The 26,997-nt window shown below is 40.8% G+C and overlaps 1 protein-coding gene across 10 annotated transcripts in view; it reads right to left on the reverse strand.

Annotated features, from left to right (window-relative positions):
* Positions 1 to 26,997, reverse strand: part of LOC132845609 (receptor-type tyrosine-protein phosphatase mu-like) — a 204,110-nt gene that overhangs the window by 139,998 nt on the left and 37,115 nt on the right. For all 10 annotated transcript variants that reach the window (XM_060869713.1, XM_060869711.1, XM_060869710.1 and 7 more), the window contains exon 2: positions 18,716 to 18,838. In XM_060869713.1, coding sequence (XP_060725696.1) covers positions 18,716 to 18,838 — 123 coding nt within the window. The remainder of the gene's footprint in view (positions 1 to 18,715; positions 18,839 to 26,997) is intronic.

The following is a 26,997-nucleotide window of genomic DNA, read 5'->3' on the forward strand; positions in this document are numbered from 1 at the left end:
ATCCAAAACTTTGGCATGACAATTGGAGTTAAAGAGAAGAAATAAGTTCACAGAGCTTAAAGGAGCAATCATATTTTACAGTGTATCTATGGGAATGAACAAGGTTACATGGCAGTTCACAAATCAGGAGTTTATTGCCAAAAAAAAAGATTAGCATTATTCTGGCATTGGACATGAACCTGGCTGGATATCTATACGTTCATGTATACACGAATATCTATCCAATACATGCTTATACAACATTCTTGTGTGCTTTCGATTATTTCTTTTGTTGGAATGAGTATTCATATCCTAGTGGGTGGACTTCCCCCAGATGCTTTAGTGCTGTGCAGCAGGCAGACGGTGGACCTTGGTGGGTATAAAAGTCTCAGCTGCACAATGTGGAACCCCACTTACCCACACAATACAACTGTTGACTGACTGCTTTTAAAATAAGCTTTTTTTGTTGATTGAAGGAAGTGTGGAAGTAACAGTGAATGTACACACGCCGTCAGAGATATTGTCTCTCGCTGTTTCCTGCATGTGGCCCAGTAAGAGTGCAGGAAACCTGATTCGATAGAACAAATAAAGAGCAGCCTAATCAGGTAAAGACAAATAAATCCAGCAGATGTGCTACAGAACAGGCTAAATTTCTGCTCCTGTCCATCATAGCATCATAACAGTAATCATAATATAATAATGAAAATAAATAAATTAACAAGGAGGCATGGTGGCTTAGTGGTTAGCACGTTCGCCTCACACCTCCAGGGTCGGGGTTCGATTCCCGCCTGCACCTTGTGTGTGTGGAGTTTGCATGTTCTCCCCGTGCCTCGGGGGTTTCCTGCGGGTACTCCGGTTTCCTCCCCCGGTCCAAAGACATGCATGTGTGAGTGTGTGAGTGAATGAGAGTGTGTGTGTGCCCTGCGATGGGTTGGCACTCCGTCCAGGGTGTATCCTGCCTTGATGCCCAATGACGCCTGAGATAGGCACAGGCTCCCGGTGACGGATAAGCGGTAGAAGATGAATGAATGAATGAATGAATAAATTAACAAATAATGTCAGTGGTAAAATATGTGCAAAGAAAAACTTTGTGTACTCCATGCCTGGTAAGGACGCAATAATATTAATGCCGGAAAATCTTCTCAATGATGATAACGGATCATGATCATGTTTGAGGTGGAACATCCCCGGTCATTGTACATCCAAAGAATGTTATCATGGCTTCCAGAAGAATACACATTATAAACCCCTGAGCAAAAACAAAGCTGGACCTTTGCTTTACACTATTCTCTTTCTAATAAACTATTGATGGATGAAATGTAATGGATTATTCTCAAGAATACTTCAACACATTTGATTAGAGCATCAATAGCAGCTGTTGTATGGGCTAGAGGCTGTAACAGTGAAGAAAAGACATGAGGCAGACATGGAGGATTCTCTTAGGTTCTCTTAGGGAGTGATGAGGATGGACAGGATTAGGATTGTTTTGGGGACAAGGTCAGAGAGGACAGATTGAGATCATTTGGACATGTACAGTGGAGGGAGATGGTTATATTGGTAAAATGATGTTGGAGATGGAGCTGCCAGGTAAGAGGTCAAGAGGAAGCCTAAAGAGGAGATATATGGATGTGTTAAATGAGTACATGAAGTTGATTGGTGTAAGAATAGAGGATGCTGAGGATAGAGCTAGGTGGAAATTGATGATTAGCTGTGGAGACTAGTAATAAATAATTATATGGATTTATCCATATTATATAAATTAATTAAATGGATTATTATTATTATTATTATTATTATTATTATTATTATTATTATTATTATTATTATTATCATTGTGCCACTGGACCTAAATGATGATTGATGGAAGAATTTTGTATCTTCTAATATGCAGCAAGAAAAAAAACTCAACAGATTCATTTTATTTTTGCTTAAAATGTTAATTAGGAAAGTTTGGGCAACTGTACATTTTCTGTTTCCTACACACAACCTGCTCTTTCAGCAGTCTGTCACAATGTTTAGTGTGACTGAAGACAGGGGGGAAAGTTTCTAATCAGGGAGCAGCTTTACATGAGAATGAACAACTCATCCACTGTCCATTAGATGAGACTGCAAGCTGAGCTGAGGGAAATGACATGAAATTAAATGTTTGCGTTTTCTAAAGCCCGGCAGGCTGATGATCTCTAAAATAACTGTGTCGACTCAGAAGGCAAACATGGGTTTTTTTTTAATTCACATGGAAAAGTGATAGCTGACAGCCTATGGGACATGATTTCAGAGCTATTGTTTGGAATTGGTAGAATAGGTGTCCTTGTGCAGGGAACATAACTGACGTGTCTTGGTTTCTTTGTGAAAAACTCCATTTCACATTTCGCCATTTTAGCTGTTTGTGCCTGAACACCTCGTTCTAATCATTGTATTCAATTTGTAAAGTCTGTGTTTTTTTCTTGTTTCATCCGTGACATGTTTCATTTTGCCCATGCCGCCAATCGCCCTACTTACACACACACACACACACACACACACACACACACGAGTTGAACTTCTGCTGCCAAATTCAAGAAGCACCATCTGCTTCCTTAGAGGTGACAAGCTCACCACTGACTTGAGGTACAGTACATCAGTAAGAAAAAAAAGAGCATTCACAAATAAAAAGTGTGATTTTCCTCCTAGTGCCCTGGAGGTTTAAATTCTAAGATGTCTTCAGCAGTCTCCCTAGTGGATTCCCCCTATTTACAATGTAAACAGGCTAACTAGTGCAGAAAGGGGAGCGGCTTAGGAAGGAAGCCCAGGCCATGACAAAGACTGCCTTTATATACTAGCCTCAGTATGCCTAAAGGCAGAGCAGTGTCTGGCCAAACCTGTATTGTTTGGCGTATCATTATTTCATGATGCTGCCGATGGGAAGAAGAAATCAATGGAACTCTTTCGCGATATTGTCTGCATTTTATCAACACAGAACCAGAAATTTCTTACAAAGCATTTCTATTTGTGGTGAATACATACATATGAGCATGTAGATTAGGAACTATTTTTGTTCCTGTTTTTGTATCACACTCGTCAGAACATTCAGTCCATGATTGCCTATCATCACTCCATCACTCTAGCATCATGTATTTTGGTTCAGTAACAGGTTCTGGTTCCAGATCAAGTGGACCCTCCCTTTCAAATAGCCCCCAAATTTAGTCTTAATCCTCTAAAAGCATCATGGTCACCTCTGGGCTCGCCTCTGGCTGCATGTGAATGCGGAAAGGAACCCGAGAGGGCCACGAGTCTGACTTTTTCTACTTCTGTTGCCACCGTCAGTATCACCTCTCTCAGCATTCTGCCCTGACTCCATTTCAGCCTGGATTTAATTTGTCCTTTGTATCTTAAAGCCCTCTCTTACCCTCTCCTCTCCTCTCCTCAATTCACTTCACCTCCCCAGCACTAAGTGGAACACTCCAAGCTGGATACGCCATCACTTACGTCCAATCTCGTATACCGTCTCTCGCACAAACACACTTGCAGGTAAAAGAAAGTGTAGACATGACAGAGATACAGATGCACTGTTCCTTTCATCATTCGAAAGAAAAAATTGGAACCTGATGATAATTAGATATTTTTTCTTGAACTGCTATGAATTCACTGTCGTTTCACATTTTGACGACAGAGCCAACTCTTTTTCTCCAAGGACTCACTTTCAACTCTCTGTCTGTGATCCGTCATTGTCTTATTAAGCACTAAACATGGAATTATTGCTGGTAATTGTGCCGTGGCGATAGCGATGGCACGAATGCCAGCTGCATCGGCGGGCTCGGCTCAAACAGAATCTCGTTACTGCTTTCTGATGAAAGCCGCGCTTTACTGGCTCCACTCATTACTGTTAAAACAATCTTACTCTTGAAAGTGATTAGAAATAATTGGTGCAGGTTGTTGCTCTTTCCATATTCAGACTCTCAAATCAAAGAGACCAAAGAAAACTAAACCTGAGCTCAGATCAGTCTGAGTATATATTTGTGCACTTATGTTGTAATTATACAATATGCACCATGGAATTTTAATGACCTTAATAACCTCGCTTTTATTCAAAACACTAAGCATGCTACGATATAGTTCATAAGTAAACGGACATTTCTTCTGTTTTTCTTTGTCCTGCAACACCAGGATGTAACATTTTTTGTGTTTATTTACTGTACTAGTTAAGAATCACAGCCATATTGTATATAGTTTCTATACAATATCAAGAGATCAAAATGAACACGTGATGCTCAAGCATCTTCCCTGGCAAGACCCTGGATGATCGCTAATGAAGTCATTTGCAGTTTCTGCATATTCCATTCTTGGTATCTGTCCTTAGTTTTTTGCTGAGGGGCAATTCAGAGGAAACACAGCTGGAAATGTACTTGTAATCATTTTCATTAGAACTATGGCAATGAAAAAGTAAACAAATCTTAGTCGAGTGTGTGTAGAAATCATTGAAAATAACCAATTATAAAGCATAGCTACAATCACAAATATGATTTGAAGTAACTATAATAATAATAAATCATTTAAAACAGTCATTTTCTCTGGTGTTCCTTTTCTGTTTTGTGTTTTGTTTAGTCTAGATAGAAAGAAAGCTCTGTCCCCTGGCATATATCAGCATCCCAAATTCACAGCTCAAAAAAACATAGCTTGCATCCCAACACACAGCATATGTGGTTCACTTCCTGTGGTTTGGTTGAATGAGGGCTGAATCACGTTCTCACTGCAGTCCAGTCACGCCAGGGTTTGCTTAGTGGATGACTGAGACCACATCTATCAGGCTGTCTTGGTTATTTCGGTCCGCACCCGAGATTTATTTGCTGCATTCTCACCTGCCTAAACAAATCTCACCAAGAGGGTAAACTGATTGGACTTTATGTGAAGTGTGAAAACACCCAAACAAACCACTTGCATATACAGCTTTCTCCTGTTAAGTGTGGTCCGTAGATGGTTTGTAAGGCCTGAAAGGGGGCCTTAATAAAGTCATATAAACATGACCTGTGTGCGTACGGGCTCCTGACTGAGTGACTCTGTTCTACTGAGAGGTGACTATAGACTACTTTTATTTCAGTATAGACATGACCCTGCATAAACTCAGCTCTAAACTCAGTGCTTCTCAGACTGACAGACCAACATGCACTGCTGCTCTTTATAGTGCTACAGTCAATCATCCTACCCCAGCCCAAACGCGACCTCAGGTGTGTAAAGGGTTTTGTTCTCACATGCACCTTCAATAATAGAAGCAATAAATTGATAATGGTCTATGACTAGATACTTTAATTAATAAAAAAGTAAAAAGGAGGGATGGAATGAACAAACAAAAGGACACCTGGAGTAGAAATGTTCATCCATTCTGTCCAGAGCATTACCTTGCTCTAGGCTGCAACACTCCTGGGGCCAGAAATCCAATAAAACTAAACAGGCTGTTGCTGCCAAGCTGCACCTCCTATATGATGAGGCTTGAACTGGATGCACAAAGTAGAAAATCAGACAAATTTTCCCTGCCTCACATGGCCTGACCGCAGCCGAGTGCCTGCTCCACACACATGCACACTGCACTATTAGCAATTTAATTCGGTTTTGAAATTCCCTTTCTGCAGCCTCAAAAGGAGCCTGATAATGATAATTGTGTTATTTTTTATAACTTGGCACTCTTACCTTGGATATAATAGTATCATGGATATAACAGCTGACAAAATAATGCCATTTTATATCTGAACCTTGCAGTACGTCTGAGTGAAATGAATCAAACATATCCCATTGTGTGAGGTTCTATTTCGAAAAAGATCTTTGCTTACTTGCTTTATTCTCTCACAAATTTAAATAAGCATCTTCCAAAAAAAGGGGAGATAATGGTGAGAGAAGGCATTGCTTATTATTCAAGCTATGTCTCCTGTCCCATCTGCTCTGGGGTCTGAATGACCGTTTTATATTCTGGCTTTGGAGAGATATAGAGAGCGACAGATACTAAAAGACAGACCAAAAGAGAGAGAATGTCTTTCAGAGCAAGAGACAAGAGTGAGTGATGGGTGTGTCCTCTCTGCTTCATCATTCCCAATGAGGTGCACTAGATACCCTACATTTAACAAATGCTGTGAAATATTTTAAATGCATTTTGCTTGGTCCTGTATCAAGACTGCTGATAGAGGATGATAGATTGACCTAACAGGGATGGGGAAAAAAAAGACCACACACTAGCTAGCCCCCGGCAATAAAATCTCCAGTGTGCTTTCTGCATATTCGCTATACTAAAAAGTCAGAAAAGTTCGCTATAGAAAAGTCAGCTATGTAGCCATTGTCCTTCTCTTCTCCTGATTCTGACCTCAGCAAAACGTCACATGTTTTGTCTCTAAGCTATTTGTATTGCAAGTGAACATATTATTTTGAGTCTGTTAAGCATAATTATTTTGTCTCTATACATTTAACTATAAGGTTAATGCACGGTACATTAGTGAGTTAATGCGTGAGTTATATGATAGCGTTGCTCTCTGCTTCTTTTTGGTTCAGCTTTCATCTGTGTACCTGACTGGGGAAAGGATCTCTGTCACCTGTGCATGCTTATTAATCTGCCTAGTAAAAAACATTAGCATATTGGGCTTTGGCTGATGTGTTTAATGCAGCAGGTGGTGTTCCATGTCACCATGTATTATATGTGCATTATATTTAAACATACCGGATGAAAATCTTTTGCTTTAAGAAAAGCCAATATGAAGTACTGGCTTTATTTTCTGAGATTATTTTCTTTCTCTGATCTAATGTGGATAACTGCAACTAAAATGATAATGATTTGTCCACCCTTGCCTAATGTTTCAAATTGCATTTTAGTTGCATCTATCAAATAGTGGGACCAGAGCATAACTGCTTGTTTTGTATGTTTCTGTCCTTTCTCTATCATAACCACACTGTCCTCTCTTTTTCTCTTGATATGGCTCACCCCAAGTCCCAGATCAAATCAAAATATGCATCCTCTGTCCCTGAACCCAAATTACATGCTGGCTGCTGAAGGGAAAAGGTTTCTGTCAAGGGCCAATCTTGCACCTGCTGCTGATGTTAGCGTTTGCTCAATGGCTCAGTCGTTCCTGCACTATTAGCCATTCCATTAGGCCACTAACCCCCTACTCTGGTCTCAGTGCCTGTCCTTTTGATGATGAGCTCCTCGGGTGAGCTGGGTGACTTTCACAGAACATTATAAAGTGATAGAAGTCATGCTCAGTTAGTTATAGACTTGTCCGGTGGGGGGAACAGTGCCATGGTAAACTCCTTCAGCAGACGGGGTGCCAGGGACCCTACAGGGTGCTCATCACGTTATCGTTTGTTTGCTTGTGCGGAATTAGTGGGACTGGGTTTAATTACTGCCATGTGCTTGCCTGATTGGTGACTATGAAAATCAAAAGGCTGGGCCTGTGGCATCTGGGTGAATTAATCCTCTCCCTCATGACAGACATGCAGCTTTCAAAGCCACTGCCATGATAGAGGGGTTACACAGTCATGATAACGGGCATTTGACACGGAAAATTACCCCCAAGTTCCCAGCACCCAATAGACCCGCAAATAGGTTTTCAATGTCGCACGTAAGAGCGAATCAAACAGCTCTCGGGTCCAGCATGCCTACGATTGATGTCTTAAAATGACATGGATAAGATGATATCATGTTGGAGAAGCTATGCTCATCGGCACAAATGCAACTTAATAAATTCGAGATGAAAGTCAACCCACTTTGGTTTATACAGCGATATCAATTTGTAAATTGAAATGGAATAAATATCATGCAAACTTTTGATCTTGCAGAACAAAGCTGAAATAAATAAGCCTGTGAGTCTGACACAGGTTTCATTATTTCTAGAACGAGGTTTTATGTTCGGATTCATGCTCTGGTTTGCTGAGCTCCATGCACCAGTGAAGCTTGTTCAACCGCAGGTGTACAACTTGAGATCCAGCTGCATGAACGCAGCGGTGTGTGTGCGCCCAGTACTGTAAATCCAAGTGAAAGACACATCCAATCAGGCAACAGTTAGTTAATCAGATCTTTCTTAAACAAAGCCTTCCACTGCCTTCCACCAAAGAGGGAACCTGTGCTAAGAACAGAAAAGCGTGTGCAAACACGTGTACAAACAAAGGCATGTTCTCCATTCTATATTGCAGCACATAAACAGTGAAGCACTACAGCATTATATAAAGCTTTTATAAGCTATTTGGTTTGGGTCTGTGTTTCCTTTTCAGTTTGCCATTCGGTATGCATTAGCAGCTGTTCAGGAGACAATGGGTCAATAGTTCAAGCTGAATCCTGAGCAAATACATATGTTAGTGGTTTAATTATCTAAAACACTATGCACTACCATTAAATTTTCACAAGGATCCACACATGTATTCAGAGGTTAAGTACAGAAATGGAGCTCTGGCACTGGTGTCATATGTGACCAGCAAGTGGAGCTGAAATCCATCTAGCCATTTCATATGATAAACTGAGCTGACCTTTAGACAGTTACAAGTTACACACAAGCTGCCCTAACTCCACCAAACTGTTCCCTTCTACTGTTTCATGATTATTTAAATCCCTGACCTTCCAGTCTGATCCTTCCAATTTTATAATTGCGCAAGTACATTCCTGCTGTTTCATAGTAATTCACTATGATCACATAATAAGAGTATTACTTTCTATGCTGTTGTGCTTTATCCGGTTATAACTTTATCCGAAATATGTTCTGGTTCTAAATGCATAGCTAACCTTCTTTATTTGCATAGTCAGTCAAGCTTGTTAAGACAAATGAAACATGTAAGCATACAAATCATGTAAATCATGTACAAAAAACTTTCATGCTAGTATTTCTTTTACTTTAATTTAAGAATTAACTTGTCAGAAAAAAAAAAAAACAGTAAATTTTTGAAATATTATTTTAATATCCAAATAAACAAGTAATGCTAAAAATGTAAAAAATCTGGCTACCCAAAATTACTTATTTAAATTAAGCTCTTGGATTTATGAGGATCAGAAAAAAAAAATCTGATGCTTCTAGTACATTTTTGGTAAAAGGAGATTAAATTCAATTGAAACTTTCACTAATCAATACACCTAAAGTGTGCTCTGTTCCTGGAGAAACTACAATCTCTTGTTGTTGTTGATTCTAGCTTTGTGCTTCTTCTCATATCGTGATGACTATTATAGTGCTATGGGACAACTGGTCCGACGTCAGTGCTTTAACTCTCAGAGATACTCTGCGTAATACACTTGACAGTGTGCTTGTCTGTATTCAGGATGAGCTCTTGTACAGCAGGTCAGACAGAACAACTCTCCCCTCGTCAATTCCCACTAATATAATAAAAACCTTCAATGGCAGTATTAGCCTTGGCAGATGTCAGTTATTTGGCTTATGAAAGCAAGGTCTTTAAACACAAGGGACTATAAACAGCAGTGTGTTGCTTTTTTTGTGTGCAGGTGTGTACGTGAGCTTCTTTGAATGCTGTGTGTGCTGCACTGTGACATGTTGTAATGTAATAAAGTCATCTTTATTCACTTGCTGCTCCCAATTATTCCCCCAGCCCCTGATGGGCTATCGTGTCATCTCATCTCCCCTGGGAAGAATTTGCCTTGCCATTTATACAACACCCTCTTCCGTGACACACATATATCCCACACACACGTCTGTCCCCCACCCTCCATTTATGCTCCTTTGCATAATTTGCACTGAAACCTTCCTAGAGGCCAAGTTTCCATCTCAAACAAATATTGTATGAGCAATTAGCCACACCACACAGGCTGTCTGGGGTGAGTCAGGAGGTGGCTGGAAGGATTCCTAGAGGAATGGATAAAGAGTTAGAGGTCAAAGAAGAGAACCAATGGGAAATACAGCAGCTAATCTGATGACCTCCGTGGAGAAAGCTGGGCAGAGGTCACAGAAGCAAAGTGTGCTGGTGAATGTTGAAAAACTGAAGTATTAAAGAGAATACGAGTAGCTGGTAGACCTTTTTCACCAATAACCAACTACTGCAGAAAAAATTGCTTGATGATTCCATGATTTCAGCGGATTTGGACCGGTCTCTTTACTCTATACATTCTCTGTACAGCAATCAGTATTTTTGATCACTACTAAACAGACATAAACAAAACATGTTACTTGATACTGTTGGGGAAATGACAAAAATTTACACAGCCTGTAGAGGAGACAAACCAAATATCAAAGTATCAAGTATCAAAAATTCCCTCCATTACCATGCACTTTTAGCTCAAAGAGAATTGCTTTCGCGCCTTGTGTCTTGTTTTGCGTTTGCCATCTGCTTTTTTTCTTGTGACCTCTGTCTTTGCTTCTGTTTCAGTCTTGTCTCCACTCTTGCCCTGTCATTGATTTGTTACTTGACTGTTTACCTGTTCTGTGTTAGCCCTATGTACAGTATACCCTATTGTTTGTTGAACTGTTGTGAAGTCTTTTTGTGCTATTTGTATTGATAAGGTCAAACCTTGTTTTCTTGTTTACACATTGACTCTGGTTTTTGACTCTTCTTCGATACTGATTATAGACTATACTAGTTTGACATTGTCTGTCTTTGTTTTGAGCCCAGTTACTGTAGGGCTAGTCACTTGTAGAGCGTAATCTGTTGTCTTGTGTGTAATCGTTGTCTTTGAATGTGTCTCTGTGATATCATAAACATTGCTTTTGGAGCGTAAAATATTTGAGTTAAACTCTCTGAAGTCATTATCTTTATAGCGTATATGGGGGAAATGGGTAAGAAGTTCTTAATATGATCTGCTGGATCCCAACATTGGCACTATGTGAGATGAAAAGGACTGTTTACTGACGTGAAGATGTCTGCTTGTTAAAGTGTGGATATGAAAGATTTGTGGATGGATCTATGCTTCAGGGGTGAGTAAAATACATTATTCTGTATCTGGCATGGGTCACTTTAATTAAGTCCTATAAGCAAAACTGTAGCCAAAAACATTAGCTGTCAGCATTTTTGCTAATGTATTGCAAAGATGCCAAGTATACTGCTCCAAGGCTTTCAATGGACATGTTTATCAATCCTGTCTTCCTAGGGCTCTTCCAGGGAAGTGGTCCAATAAGAATAGAACATGCACGGCAAGCATGATGCATAAATAGGCAACAGCAAATGGTGGGCATCTATATATAAATCTGCATATGAGTAAATCTATTTTCATATCTGGCATCCAACATCATTCATGTCCACTGCCTATTTTGTTGCTGTGTGCTTACATTGGCCGGCTCTGGGCGGTGCTCCCAAATGATGTGCCAGAGCGCAGTTTTGTGCTGCTGTTATTGTGCAGACACATAAAAGGGCCACTGTGTTGGACTGAACTGCAATGTTCACTTTATTTACTTGTGAGCAGCTGTGCTTGCCCTGATAACATGGCAGATTTAAAACATTAATAAGCACAAGCTCTGAGACGAGCACTTCTACTCTGCACAGCCCTCAGTCATCTAGCCTTGCTTATTGCATAAGCACCATGTCTTCTGGTCAGATATAAGAGATCCATTTGGTCATGCTGCGGCATTTCACCACGAGCGTGAGTTATAAGACTCGTTATAAAAATTATCCTGAAATATGGATTACCTCGTGTAGGCAAGTGTTTGACACAAAAAGGTTAAGTTATAATGTGATAAGAATTGAAAAGCATAACAATTACCTGGTATAAATAATACCTTTCAATTGCTATTTAAAAACTGAGAAGCCACTGAGAAGCACTATCGGGCAAATACAAAGTAGTGCTGATCATATAAACCGAACTAAGAAACTATGACCAAAAACAGGTTCCATAGAACCTACTAAAAAGCATGGTGCATATATTTTCAGCATTTGTTTCTGGTTTCTTGACAGTCCACCCACAGAGATACTGTAGATTCCTTCCCTAAAAAAAGAGTAGTGTCTTCAGAGAAAAGCTGTGTCCTCTCTATCGCCTCGGAAAAAAAGGGTATTAAATGCATATTATTTAACTAAGGATACATGCTCCTTTTTAGATGAAGTGAAGCTGGTGGAAAAAGAGAAAGACAATGGAGCATAAGAAACTATCAGTGTTCAGTCGGCCCTGGATCAGACTTGGCCCGCAGTAGAAACAGTAGAATGGACATCTGCTATAGTGCCTATTATATTTAGCTAGCAGATGTGTTACTATAATACATATAATGTAATGTGATAGGGGCAAGCCCTGTGCACAAAGTTGTAAAAGGCTTATCAGATGTCACTAGTAGAACACAATTTAGTCCAGTGTGTGGTACTATCACATTCTACACATAATCTACTAATAAACTTTATTACAACATATACTATGTAAGACAGTCAGAATAAAGCCTTAAAATGGACCATCTCAAGTATGCTAATGTTTTACCCAAAGAACAATATTCCTGTGATGCTTCTATTATTTTTTATTATTATATGAGCTATGAGCTACGAGTCAGTCGTGTAGTATTGTAGTAATACCTGGGAGTCACTTCCTTTGATGAGTAGAAGAGTAATACGTGAATGTTGAAAACATACCTATTACTGTATGGCTTTGAGATAATTACTGTATTCTGGAACAAATCTCCTTGTGCTTAATCTGTATTGCGTGAGCGAATAGGAAAATGAGAAAATCACTAGCATTTCTTTCTAGGTTTTTTTTTCTTCCTATACTGTCTCATTCACTGTTTCTGTGCCAAGAATACAACCCTGAGCTGGGCTGTGCCCAGTTCAAACCCCTTAATCATAGTAGTCGGCTCACGGTCATTTCAGCTGTCATAAATGGCTTAATGGCTTATTTTTCACATTTATGACAGCTGGTTTTCTCCTTTAGGTGGTAGGGGAAAACCAGATTACCCAAATGAAATCCACACAGGGAGAACATGCAAAACAGGACACTGACAGTAACCTGAGTTCAGGATCAAACTTGGGCACTCTGGAGCTGTAAGACAGCAACATGTCCCACTGCCCCCTTTCACCTTTATTCATTAGTTGTTCATATTAAAGCCATAATGCACATTCACCACAATGACAAAATTTTAAATATCTACACTCAATAAGACCCATAATACTACAGATTTGATACAAAAAGCTCCAACCAAACCAGTTTAATATAGAGAAAAGGTCATGGATTTACAGCAGTCCTAACCTTAATACTTCAATCTTTCATATGGCATGTGTCAGAGGAAAGAAAGGGTGAAATGGTATATTAGTGGTAGTGGCTTTCAACTGTTTCAACTGACAGCCAAACCTGACACCACAACAGCCTAATCAGAACTGCTGAGATGCCCACAGAGATGACTACCGACCACCCTCCCTTATTTTAAAGCAACTGAATAGTGAAGTGAGACCGAATCCAAGCACATGTCAGAGCAGCTGACAGAGTTTTGGGACAGCAGTGGCTCTCTGATAACTCACAGCCTACCGGTCACTAGCACATAATGTCTCATTTGACCATGTAGGCTCTAACCTTCAAAATCTCTTAACTGTGAAGTTTAAAACTACAACTATGTTGAAGTCACATGTAGGTTTAGACTGCCACCCTTTTAATAGAAGGCAAGAGCCCATAGAAAAACCAGGCCACTTTTCTGAACACTGACCACCTTGTCCTGTTTCTCCCTCACAGTCCCTGTCCCACATTCCCAAGCAGGGCCATTTGATTTATTATGTGGCCAGGGGGCATGCTATCATCAAGAAGCTAATGAGAAATAAAAGAAACCTAAAATGTTCTGCCTTCCCTTGGACAACATTACTTTAATGGTGGCTAGAAGGAGAACCATGCCAGCTGATATCTTTTCTTGTGGAAAGCATACAATGTTAGAACATGCAGCTGCAAGAGGATACTGGTCCTTTCACTGGACTCAGTTCTTATAGCCATGGCTGATATACACCAAATGAAAAAGACCAATATATCATATAAGAGTCTTGAACTCCCAAGCAGTGAAATAGAGTCAAATAGATAAGGCCTGTCATATATATTGGGGGGAATGAACATTTTCAGACTGACTTGCCACACGCTTATATGAGCTTCAGGTATTGATTACCACCAAAAACCACTTTCGTTATGTTGTCATGGCATTTCATGGTGAGAGCGGGTGGAAAGTTGTGGGAGAGCTGTCATGGTCACTGAATCTCTGAAATGAAGAAAGGGCATCCATTCATTGCTGGACTTCTCTGAGCACAAAACACACTGAACCTACTGACTATGAAGAAAAGCAGTGAGGGTGAGACAGCAGGGTGGAAGCATCTATAACTGTCCCCATTTCATGCCAAAAGAATCACTTTCCTAGCAACAACAATATCACATTCAAAAGCAGCACCTCTTTTGGATGCAGGATCATTGATATGAAATGCATGGAGCAGTGTCTAACATGTAGGTCACTGCCCCACCACCAGGCTGGGATTTAACCTTCTGCTGTCTCCTGGCAGGGAAACATAAATCAATTATGGCAGAAAGGTAAACACTTCCCTTTTTTTTTTTTGGTCCTCTCCTGTCTGTTCTCTGTTGTCAGGTAATTTCTCTGAGAGTCAGTGGTACGTGCTGACAGAGGCGAGATGAAATTAGCCAAGTCCTTGCAATTAATTCTGCTGCTGCAATTGCTTTGGAGGAGTCAATGAAGGTGGTGCTTGTGCGTGGTTAGGCATCAGATTTAAGAGCTGGTGCAATATTGTGGGGTCTAATGGCCAAGTTTATTAGAGTGGGACGAGTTGAATCTTTGATCAGTCATGTGCCTCAGATTTGAGCTAAGAGGAAAACATTTGCCCTGATGCTTGAGAAATGAGTCATGAACACGTTGTAAAAGTCTTCTGTGGTATTGCACAGTGCTTCACAAGCTGTTTAATCTATTGGGCAAATTAATATAATAAAGTAGGTAATTAGTAGAATATAAAATTCTACTGAGTATCATGATGGAAAATTAATATTTAATTGGATTGATTTAACAGTGCCCCAGAGTAAATGCACCTTTGCTCAAAACACAGTTCATTTTCATTTTTACTTACACTGAATTCTTTAACCATTTCATAAAGTGTGCAGTATTTTATTTATATCATGTTAATGTTAATTCGCATATGCTCAGCTACACATGAGCTACTATGCGTTTATAATCACTAACTTCAGGATCTTAAAGGCTCTCTGCAGTGCCATGAACTGGCACATTCATGCACCATAACGCAATGAGCTCTTTAAAGCGGCAAAGTCACTCAACTGAAATTGTTATTAACAAGTATAATACGCTGTTAGGGTAGTGTAAATGAGATAAGTTTGCAGATAGGCTATAGTCTATTTCAATTATTCATTTTGATGGAACTTTCATTCATTCATTTTCTACCGCTTATCCGAACTACCATCTCAGGCGTCATCGGGCATCAAGGCAGGATACACCCTGGACAGAGTGCCAACCCATCGCAGGGCACACACACACACTCTCATTCACTCACGCATTACACACTACAGACAATTTTTCCAGAGATGCCAATCAACCTACCATGCATGTCTTTGGACCGGGGGAGGAAACCGGAGTACCCGAAGGAAACCCCTGAGGCACGGGGAGAACATGCAAACTCCACACACACAAGGCGGAGGCGGGAATCGAACTTCCAACCCTGGAGGTGTGAGGCGAACGTGCTAACCACTAAGCCACCGTGCCCCCCTTGATGGAACTTTCATTTTGAAATATTCCACACTCCAGATTTTTCCATTTTTGCCCAAATTAAAATTTAAACTTGATATGGAGAAGCAGAGGCAAAAACTCGGGTCTGGGAAGAGTTCGGTGAGGCCATGGAGAAGGACTATAGGTTGGCCTCGAAGAAATTCTGGCAAACCGTCCGGCGCCTCAGGAAGGGGAAGCAGTGCCCTGCTCACACTGTTTACAGTGAGAGTGGGAATCTGCTGACTTCAACTGGGGACATTCTCGGACGGTGGAAGGAGTACTTCGAGGATCTCCTCAACCCCACCGACATGTCTTCCACTGAGGAAGCAGAGGCAGAGGGCTCAGTTGAGGACTCATCGATCCCCCAAGCTGAGGTCACTGAGGTGGTTGAGGAAGCTCCTCAGTGGCAAGGCACCGGGGGTGGATGAGATCCGCCCTGAGTACCTCAAGTCTCTGGATGTTGTGGGGCTGTCTTGGTTGACACGCCTCTGCAACATCGCGTGGCGGCTGGGGACAGTGCCTCTGGACTGGCAGACTGGGGTGGTGGTCCCTCTGTTTAAGAAGGGGGACCGGAGGGTGTGTTCCAACTACAGGGGGATCACACTCCTCAGCCTCCCCGGAAAAGTCTATGCCAGGGTACTGGAGAGGAGAATTCGGCCGATAGTCGAACCTCGGATTCAGGAGGAACAATGTGGGTTTCGTCCCGGTCGTGGAACACTGGACCATCTCTATACCCTCACCAGGTTGCTGGAGGGTTCATGGGAGTTTGCCCAACCAGTCCACATGTGCTTTGTGGATCTGGAGAAGGCATTCGACTGTGTCCCTCGTGGTGATCTGTGGGGGGTGCTCTGGGAGTATGGGGTCCGGGGCCCTCTGCTAAGGGCTGTTCGGTCCCTATATGACCGGAGCAGGAGTTTGGTTCGCATTGCCGGCAGTAAGTCAGACTTGTTCCCGGTGCATGTTGGACTCCGGCAGGGCTGCCCTTTGTCACCGGTCCTGTTCATTATTTATATGGACAGGATTTCTAGGCGCAGTCAGGGGCCGGAGGGAGTCCGGTTTGGGGACCACGGGATTTCGTCTCTGCTTTTTGCAGATGATGTTGTCCTGTTGGCTTCTTCAAATCAGGACCTTCAGCGTGCACTGGGACGGTTTGCAGCCGAGTGTGAAGCGGCAGGGATGAGAATCAGCACCTCCAAGTCCGAGGCCATGGTTCTCAGCCGGAAAAGGGTGGCTTGTCCCCTTCGGGTTGGTGGAAAGCTCCTGCCTCAAGTGGAGGAGTTTAAGTATCTTGGGGTCTTGTTCACGAGTGAGGGAAGGATGGAGCGGGAGATCGACAGGCGGATCGGTGTATCTTCTGCAGTGATGCGGTCGATATACCGGTCTGTTGTGGTGAAGAAAGAGCTGAGCCGCAAGGCGAAGCTCTCTATTTACCAGTCGATCTACGTTCCTACCCTTACCTATGGTCATGAGCTTTGGGTCATGACCGAAAGGACAAGATCCCGGATACAGGCGGCCGAAATGAGTTTCCTCCGCAGGGTGGCTGGGCGCTCCCTTAGAGATAGGGTGAGGAGCTCGGTCACTCGGGAGGAGCTCAGAGTAGAGCCGCTGCTCCTCCACATCGAGAGGAGTCAGCTGAGGTGGCTCGGGCATCTGTTCCGGATGCCTCCTGGACGCCTCCCTGGGGAGGTGTTCCGGGCATGTCCAACCGGGAAGAGGCCCCGGGGAAGACCTAGGACACGCTGGAGGGACTATGTCTCTCGGCTGGCCTGGGAACGCCTCGGTATTCCCCCGGAGGAGCTGGAGGAAGTGTCTGGGGAGAGGGAAGTCTGGGTGTCCCTGCTCAGACTGCTGCCCCCGCGACCCGGCCCCGGATAAGCGGTAGAAGATGGATGGATGGATGGATGGAGAAGCCAGCTATGTTAAGTTGCTAAGATTAGTCAGGAGAGTCACAACCACAGCATTTACTATAAATGCCACAGCAACTAAGGCTCTACAGTGCTAATGAATAAAATACCTAACAAACCAGGAGGAATGATGAAGATGAAATGAGCCAAAATACATAACCAGTGAGGAAACCTTCAACCAGGCCGTTCTTACATGCAGTACTGACTTGGTGCTGAGAATGAGGCCAGCATATGTGAGTTTAGTGAAACTCATGTGTAAAAGATTTCTTTGTGCGATAATGCTGTTGAGTTTTACCTTACACTTTATTATGAATAAACAGTTTTTTTTTGTATATATGTTATATGTGTTGTACACATGGTGTAGCAGCTTTAATTCTACATTTTATATTTAAGCCACAACATCTGATAAAGGCACTTGAAAAAGTGATGAAACAATTAAACTCTAAGTCTATTTAGATCACTAGCTTTCAAACCAACTGGATAATTAAAATACTTTTTTCTTTAGCAGAAACACATTCCCTTGTAATTAGGTGTTTATAGCTGTTTTTACACCAAACCTAGGATACGTTTTGTTTTTAGATGAGTCACCATCATAGGTTTATCTTCATTCGAACAGTTTTGACAGTTTTTGGAAAAGAGGGACAACTTTCCCGGACATTTCTTAACTTTTACTTGATATATATCAGTGGTTTGGGTGAAGATGCACATGAACTGTATATACAAAGAAATTCATCATTTGAGCACATTCATGGCTCCATTTCATTTACAGCATTTAGCAGACTCCTTTATCCAAAGTGATTTGTCACATTTCCACAACTGAGCAGTTTAGGGTTAAGGGTTCCAGAACTCATTTCCTGTCAATGAGTTGGCCGTACAGCTTGATCACTGAACTACCAGTGACCCATTTCTGTACCTCTAAAGCCCACAATAAAAATTTTACTGCTATTGTAATGTGACAAGTCCAACCAACGTAACGCTTTTCACTGCCAAGTAATGTGACATGTCCAATCAATCACATGATTTGGCTCCATAAGTGTAATACTTTCATGGGCCCCAGACCACCATTTCTGATGGACCACAGCTCAGTACCATTACCCAGTTCAAAGTAACAGCTGTCCAGCTTAACCAATCATACTGAAATGTCCTTAGGTCCGGAAAAAGTGCATAACCCCACAAAAACAGTACTGAAAGCTATTGTAGTGTGAGCTGTGACAGCTAGATTTAACTGACCTGCTGGTATCCAGGGGTCTGTCGATGGCCTCAGCTTCGTGTTGACCTGTTCCCAGTCAAAGTCGTCATCTTTGCCTTGGCTGTAGCCACACTCCGAGTAGGGCCTTTCGAAGTTACAGTCTCCTGAGGAAAAAAATGAACACATAGAGTTGATTAACTGAGGGAAAGCACATACGCAATTCTAATAGCAGAGTCATCATCAATCTCTGTCAGCAGAAAGAAGTCCACTAGTGTTCAAACATGAGGCCTGTCACCGTGGAGTATTAACGCTGTATAAGCAGCAATTAATCTAATTCCCTCTCTGCAGGTTCCCATGGTAGAGTATAATCACCGCTTACTGGCCTGAATTCAATATCTCTGTCACTCAGAGCACCTCAGCACTAAGATGAAGAGCAATAAGACCCAGCCACAATGTTAACAATAGCTTCCGGGTATGCACAAGATCTGAAGGTATCTACAATGCGGGTCCTCTAGTTCATTAACAAGCAGGAAAAGATGAACAGAGGTAAAATCATACGAACCTTTAGAGCTCGTTCAATCACAAGGGTACAAACAGACCCATAAAATTGCTTTTCATTGTGGGTTGTGATTTGAATGTTTGCATTACGCAGTTCCATTTGCATTACATGCAGCAGATGAGTATGACCCATTTACGATTGGCATTCACTTCATTCATATTTTTAAATCATAACCATGTGAGGGACACAACACTGAGCCGTAATAAGACACAGCTTTACTTTAACGCCTCAGAGAACACCTCAAATATTGTTCCAAACTCGGCATGACTTTCTGCGAATTGGACAGAGGATTTTAAAAATCAACATTCTTCCCTGGAAGGCACAAAGTCTTCCATATAGTCAAATCTTTATGAAATGCAAAAATAAATCCTTTTACAGTTTTGCTATGAATATACCCAACAGCACTAGGCAGAATGTTATTTATCATCCTTCTTCAGTCTAATGTTATGATATCCTTGTAAATATATATACAGTATGTTTCCAGGTCCTACAGGCTTTTGACACCTTGTCAGAATTTGGATGTGATCACTGCAAGATAGATGTAATATGAGCACTTGTAGGGGGAGAAAGCTGTCATCACCTACCAGACTGCCACAACAGAATCGCAGCAAGACTCTGAAATCGACAGTGTCGAGCATTTCCTCCACCAAAGTGAAAGAGAGACAGAATCTTATTAGATAAATTACTTTTCTGAAGAGATATCAAGTTCCATGCACTGGCAAATCACATTCATTTGGTGGGATTATTGTTGATTTTTCATTGTGTATAATACTTGAAAGGACTCATGTGGCATGTAAGCCCCTGGCCACCAATCAAAATGAAAACTTATTTTTCTTTTTTTCTTTAAAAAAAAAAAAAGGTCCTCCGGGATTTTTGCCTTTCAAACTAATGAATTCCAAAAGCTTTGCTAAAGTGGTAAACAATCTATTTTGTTCCATGCTACATGGTTTGTGGAGCATCTCAGAGATCTAGTTCTAGAGGATTGCATCTATGTTTTATCATAATATAACATGTAATCCAACCTGATAATAAATTCAAGACTATTGGAAGCTCAAAAACACCTCTTTGTAATCTCATCGGTCTCTACTACAGTTTATGAGCTCTGTTTTAAAGCCCTTTCACACTTTGGCCTGTAGGTCAGTAGTATCAATTGTGTACAGTTGTCTCTTTCTATCTGTCTGTCTGTCTGTCTGTCTGTCTGTCTGTCTGTCTGTCCAGCTTAGTGAATCAGTTCATGAAACAACAAAATAGAAGTAACAAGCACACAGAGTACTTCATTTTCTTTCATTCAAGCACTTTCTGTTGGCCAGGGTCATAATGGACCTGGAACCTATCCTGTGAACACTGGGCATGAATGCCACTCGATGCACCATTGTGCTGCCCTACTTTTGCTAATCTACTTACACCAATCATCCATAACATTAAAACCACCTGTCTAATATTGTGTAGGTCCCCCTTGTGGAGGCAAAACTACACAAGACCTCTGAAGTTGTGCTGTGATATTTGACACCATAATTTTAAGAGCAAGTCCTGTAAGTGTATTATTGTATTATCCAGTGTATTATTTCTAAACCTCAACATTTCAGCAGCCTAAGCAGACTGTTCAAAGAGATTCACAGAGGCAAGTAATCTACCTAGGCTAGTTTGTTCGGCTACATCCCAGATCACATCCTACTGCACTAAACCGTATGTCAGAATACTATGACATTAGACCAAAGTTCCATACGGACAATATGGACCAATATGGCATCAGTTACTCAACATATCATTTACCACACTACTATACAATTACAACTTCACCCAAAATGAACTGGGAAACCAAAAGTTTCTTCCAGGTTCTTTTTTCAAAATATGAATATAGATTGCTGCCACCTCCTGATACGGAGACTTGTCTTTCACTCAGGATCAGTACGGAAGTTTGTGTTTTCTGTAGATATCTATCCAGTGTGCTTGAGTGTATTATGTGAGGTAATAGTGAGGCAATGATGAGGCAATGATAATGCAACGGGAGATGATCATTAGCTGGCCTTGGTCGATGCTGGTTTTTTGTCGATGCATGGTGTGTTGCAGCATTTACAACATCTGTTAGGTTGTGTCAATAACTTGCAGATAGTTTCCTGGAAATTACACCATTCTTTGTCAAAATGGTATGAAGATTGTAATAAATATGCATTAATATTTTGATTGCAAATAGACATAAGAGCCTTTAGACAATCTTTGAAGATGTGGAACAAGGCCTACAATATGAAAACCTAGAGAGGAGCTGGTCAATGGCTATCAAAGGCCCCATCCATGATAATTACACATTCCTGAAATAAAAGTTACTAATTATCATGTCAAAGCACACTCTGAACAAAAGCCTTTCTCTCTATATCCACATTTCAGGTTCATTAGACCAGATAAACACGATGATTCTCCATTCTGTGTGTGTGTTTGTGTGTGTGTGTGTGTGTGTGTGTGTGTGTGTGTGTGTGTGTGTGTGTGTGTGTGTTGAGGAGCAGTACCTATATGCGATATGTGGAATGTCTGAAATGAGCATCTCAGTAACGCTTCTTTTTCTTTATCTTCTTCAGCCTCTCATTCCATTCTGATCAAATAAATTTACTCTGAGCTGCATGATGCCATTAAATCCTTCAAGTGAAAAAAAAACAAAAAAAACAGTGCGAACACACAGCAAGCTAAGACACAGGGATCATCCACACATATCCACTCTCTCTATCTCTTTCTTGCCCTACCTTGTTTGCTTTAGTAATCTCACTCTGATAACCTTGTCTGATAACCAGGATAATCTTAAGCCGATATCTTCAAATACTGTATTATTGGGGGAAGGAGTTTTACTGAACTGCATGTTGCTCAGTAGCTGACAAGCTGAAACTGAGACAAAGCCTGCAAAAAGATAAATATTATATAAAATACATATTTTAACATACATTTATATTAGGGATGAAACTGATAGAAATACACCGTGTCAACGTACAGTGCATAAATGTAAAGCATTCATTCATTCATCCATAGGAAGTACCTGGTCATGGCTTTGGTGCTTTAAACAAGGCTGCCTTTTTATTACATATAAGCGAAAGCGATATTGTATTGCATCCCTATTGTGGAGTTTTCCAACAAGATTTGAGATCATTTTGGCATTGTGGTGTCGTCTTCTACACATATAACAACATCCCTTCCCAAGTGTACAGTTTTGCTTGGTATAATTTAAATAATCACCAACAACTGGAGCTACATAGTACAATTCCTCACAGCGTTATCAGAGGACGCAGACAGTATCAGAGATGGCTCGCTGCATCTGGTCTGAGATGATGGCGAAGCTTCTATCAACCCCTGAGGTTAAAGATGATTACATCTCTATGAGGGGTGCAGAAGCACACCAGCCATTTCTAGTTAGGCGTAGCAGAGGAGCGTTTCAAACTGCACAAAAACTATATCCATCTAGCATTTCTTCAAATTTTGTTTTTTTGTAAAGATATCGTTCTCTTCGGCTCGTTAAGGGACGTTTTATTTCTCTGTACTGTCACAAACAGTAGTAAGGTTTGGTATTGTGTTTTGCTGCCGAGACACATTTTGTTGTGTTTGTGTGATTTGCTCTGTAGGACTTGGTGACACGTCAATAGAGCCGTTACTATTGACAATCACACACAGTGGTCGGCTGCCAAAATCAACAACAGTGGAATGATGTAAGTATGGTAACTAGCTCGTTGCCTCAAAAAACGTGGTCAGCAGTTGGTTTAATTCAATTATCCATAGAAGTGCTCATCAGGTACTGGATGAAATCACAAAAACATTCTATTAAAAAAAAAAAAATCAGACATGCACATCTGTAAACACACATATTCACATCAGGGGCCTCTGTTGAATTTCTTTCTAAAGGCCTGAATCTTGCTGTGAACAGACCCTAAACTCTATAGACAGCTGCTTTAAGTGATATCTAGCAGAGAGATTGAGCTTCACTCTCTGAGACATTGGGCTTTCACATGAAAGGCTCTGTGAGAGTATCCATGGGACTTCCTCTCTTCACCGTCTCACCAATCGATACTTTCTACCCTGTCATCTGTATTCTCTTGCAAAGGAAGAAAAAAACGGCCCACCAAATAAAGCCAACACGAAAGCCTGTACAAAATGCAAGCTGTAAATATTTCAAACGATTCCAATGTGAAGAGAGCAGGGCCGTTCTCTCAGACTTGACGCATTGTGCATTTTTAAAAATCCATCCGTCTTTTTTTTACAAACCAACCACAATCAATACTTCTCCTACTCACCTTCGAATACATTTTATCCAAACATTTCCAAGACCAACTTAAAAGAGATTCTTTTGTTGCACCTGCCACTAGAGTACACAGAAGTCCACTGGGGTGAAGCGCTTTCAGGCTCGCAAGTATAAATAATTTTGGTTTAAAACGTCTTCTTCACGTACACTTTCATATGATCTTCCAAAGCTTAGAATGGAGTGTCAAAGTGTTAAACATATTGTGAGCAAATTACATTCATTATCTTAGGCTGCTTTCACAAGTTTTAATTTGAATCAGAGCAAATTTGGTAGTTTTGCTTTGTTTACAATTAAACAAAAAGAATTACGTAGGGGCAAAAAATGTGATCCTAAAATGCTTTTACTCGTTAGTAAGAAATATGGTGATGGAAATCGATAATCAAAAGTCTGCCAAACACAGACAGCAAAGTTTGATATCACTAGTGAATTATAGGAAAAACTATTTTTGAAATCATTTGTGTATTACTCCTAGCCAAGCCCAAGCCCAATTTCAAGCCCAAAACCAAATCACTGGGTTGTTTTGTTTCACACTTGAAAGTGATTGCTCTGTTACTACTTTCCTAAATGAACCACACAGAGGGGAAAAACTCTCCAGGATTCAATTCAAACAGCTAAACTAAACCCTACATAGGTGAAGGCAACCTGAGTGTTCCAAAGTCTCTAAATTGCTATGAGGCAAAGAGCTAAAGGTGCTAAAATGCAGCCTGACACCCTGTCTATGGATTATTCAGTGTATTTATTGTGTCTACCACCTTGATGGTATTGCTTTCCCATTGCACTGACACCACTAACAGGTCCTACTGTTATAGCTAATGCAGTAGAGATGGCTGATAACCTTCCTCGCTACCAGCTCAGCAATTGCATCCTCTGCAATATCTATTCTATGCAGCAAGGAAGGTTTTGCTGTGCATTATCATCCCACAGGTCTTGCTGCCCGGGATGCTCTTTTATGAGCCTCTTGTCTTCTGCAAGGACACAAGCTATAAAAGTAATATTGGGTAATTTGAACCAGTGGCTGCAATTCTTCTCTCTTCAGGTAAAACCATGTGGAGTTGACAGACCTATTCCATACTCCAAGCTTCATCAGATTACTTATCAACACTTAAGAACAAGGGGTTCTGCACAAGCCTTGAAGACACGGGTATAGTTTCTCAACACTAAGCAGTGTTTTAGATCCAGGGTCAGTGACTGTTCTCAAGGACTGCACTCTGCAGATACTACTCCACCAATCTTATATCGAAGGAAAAAATATAAATCACATGACCGGGTCAACACTGCCACAGCTAATCTGTACTGGTAAAATTAAATGCCAGCCGTGTACACATGCAGGAGAGATAACGGAGCAAAGTCAGGAAATGAGAAAACACACAAATGCCCAGGAGGAAATTAGATCTTTCTATCTTAGTATTGATGTATTTATGACTCCTTAGCCTCGGCGATAAACTGCCATACACACCCTGCTTTCACTCACCAAATAAAGTTATAACGCTTCCCGAGACAAACAAGAAACAAGCTCTCACTGCTTCTCTGGTGCACATTACCACATCATGATGATGCGTTCTGGCACCGGAACAAGACATTACCGGAAAACCGATGCCTTCTCGATTGCTCAACTGGGTCTGAGCATAGTGCATGTTTTAAGTCAAATCTCCTAATATTTGGAGATTTTTCAGCTTGGAATTGAATCGAGTATTCACAACGTGTTTCTCAAATCCAGTTCTCAGGACACTAATTCTAGCATGTACACGTACTATAATCCTACCTTAACATGTACATTCAACTTACAAGCATGCTTCAATAACTCCCTTATGTGCTAAAGGTCCTAGTATTGAAATTTAATTTATTTACTGCCACCAATATCAACAATCTATCAGGTCTATTCGATTAAACTATTATTTAATTTCACCGACAACATAACTGGACCTTTCCAGGAGACCTTGTAAATACTGCTTTATGTGTAAGTATAAGTATTATAGTGTAAGTATGCTGTATTGATTGTAGGGTAGTACGATTTTTCTCTATTTTCTTTTTCTCTATTTGTCTCTGTTAGCTATTGTTTTCTGCCTGGCAAACATGACGGTCAGCAAGAAATAGGCATTTGAGGAATCATGGCTAAATGGAGGAAATTTGTGAGAATGAAAAGCAGGCACTGTGTGGAAAAATCATAAAGGTGGAAGTGTGTTAATGCGATTGTATAACCACACTTGGAACGTTTGACTATGCCATATTAAGTGGCAGGATAAGCAAACATGTTTACTCTGAAAAGAAAATCTGTTAATGTTTCTCACAGAGAACCATCTGTTCAGTCCAGTTTGCTAGTTAGCATTAACGCCTAGTTAGTGAACGATAAGTGCTCATTTTGATAGTTCTAATTTTGATTAAACTCACATCAAAAGAAATTTCAAAGGATGATGATCCAGAGCAAGAGGATCAACAAATAAGCCTAGTATATTTTACTAGGAGTTCTAGTCTAGTCAAGTGAGAAAATGTAATTACATGTTTTAGAAATTCAAGTCAAAGTTTTCTACGTCACACAGTAATCAACCTTCAGTTCAATACAGCAAACTCTAATTTGTCTATATAGCAAAAATAATCTTTGTAAAGAAAGTCAGCAAATGTGCCCCGAGGTGGTCCAGTGGCAGGATCCCGCACTCTCATTGCCCGGGCAGAGCGCTAACCCAGCCACTGAAGAGGCAACACTTAGTGCCGGTACCAAGCACGGATATAAACGGGAGGGTCGCATCAGGAAGGGCATCCGGTGTAAAACTTGTTCCAAATCTAATATAAGGACCAGTGATCCACCATAGCGACCCCGAACAGGGAGCAGCCGAAAGAAGAATAAAAAAAACCCATAATAATAGCAAATAATTAATAATAATTATTACAGGACTATTTTCATAAAGTACATTATAGGTAGTCTTACAGATGTCTTACAATAAAGAACACATAGTGTGGGTGTATTACATAAAATAAACAGAGTACTAATCACACAGTCTTAGCTAAAGCACTTACAGTAATTTGGAGCTGCAATTTAAATACCGGTTTTGTGACAAATGATAGCATTGAATTTCTTTGCTTATGTGACTGCCAAAGTGTGGACGATAAATGATTTGCCAATATATCCCTGACCCGATTAAGCAGTAAGACCAGTAATGTGGTGAAAGAAACAAGTGCACTTTGAGCGTATTAGCAGAGTGCAAGCTAAGTGTAGACAAATCAACAGAGACTAGGAATACTGATGATCAAAGCTGCTAGCTACTCTCTGTCTGTCTCTGTGAGTCTCTCTCTCCTCTCTCTATCTCTCTCTCTTACACACACACACACACACACAGACATCCTCAAGCTCTATTAGAGCTTTATTATAATGTTCAAATAATTTCTAAAAAGATCTTGTAATCTCTACAGAATCAGGATAAAGGCAAATGGGCTTTCTTTCCCATTTATAATCACAAAATATGCTATTTTCTTTTAACACGTAACACAATATA

This window comes from Tachysurus vachellii, chromosome 5, assembly GCF_030014155.1.
Source record: "Tachysurus vachellii isolate PV-2020 chromosome 5, HZAU_Pvac_v1, whole genome shotgun sequence".
In the NCBI taxonomy this organism is placed as follows: Eukaryota; Metazoa; Chordata; class Actinopteri; order Siluriformes; family Bagridae; genus Tachysurus; species Tachysurus vachellii.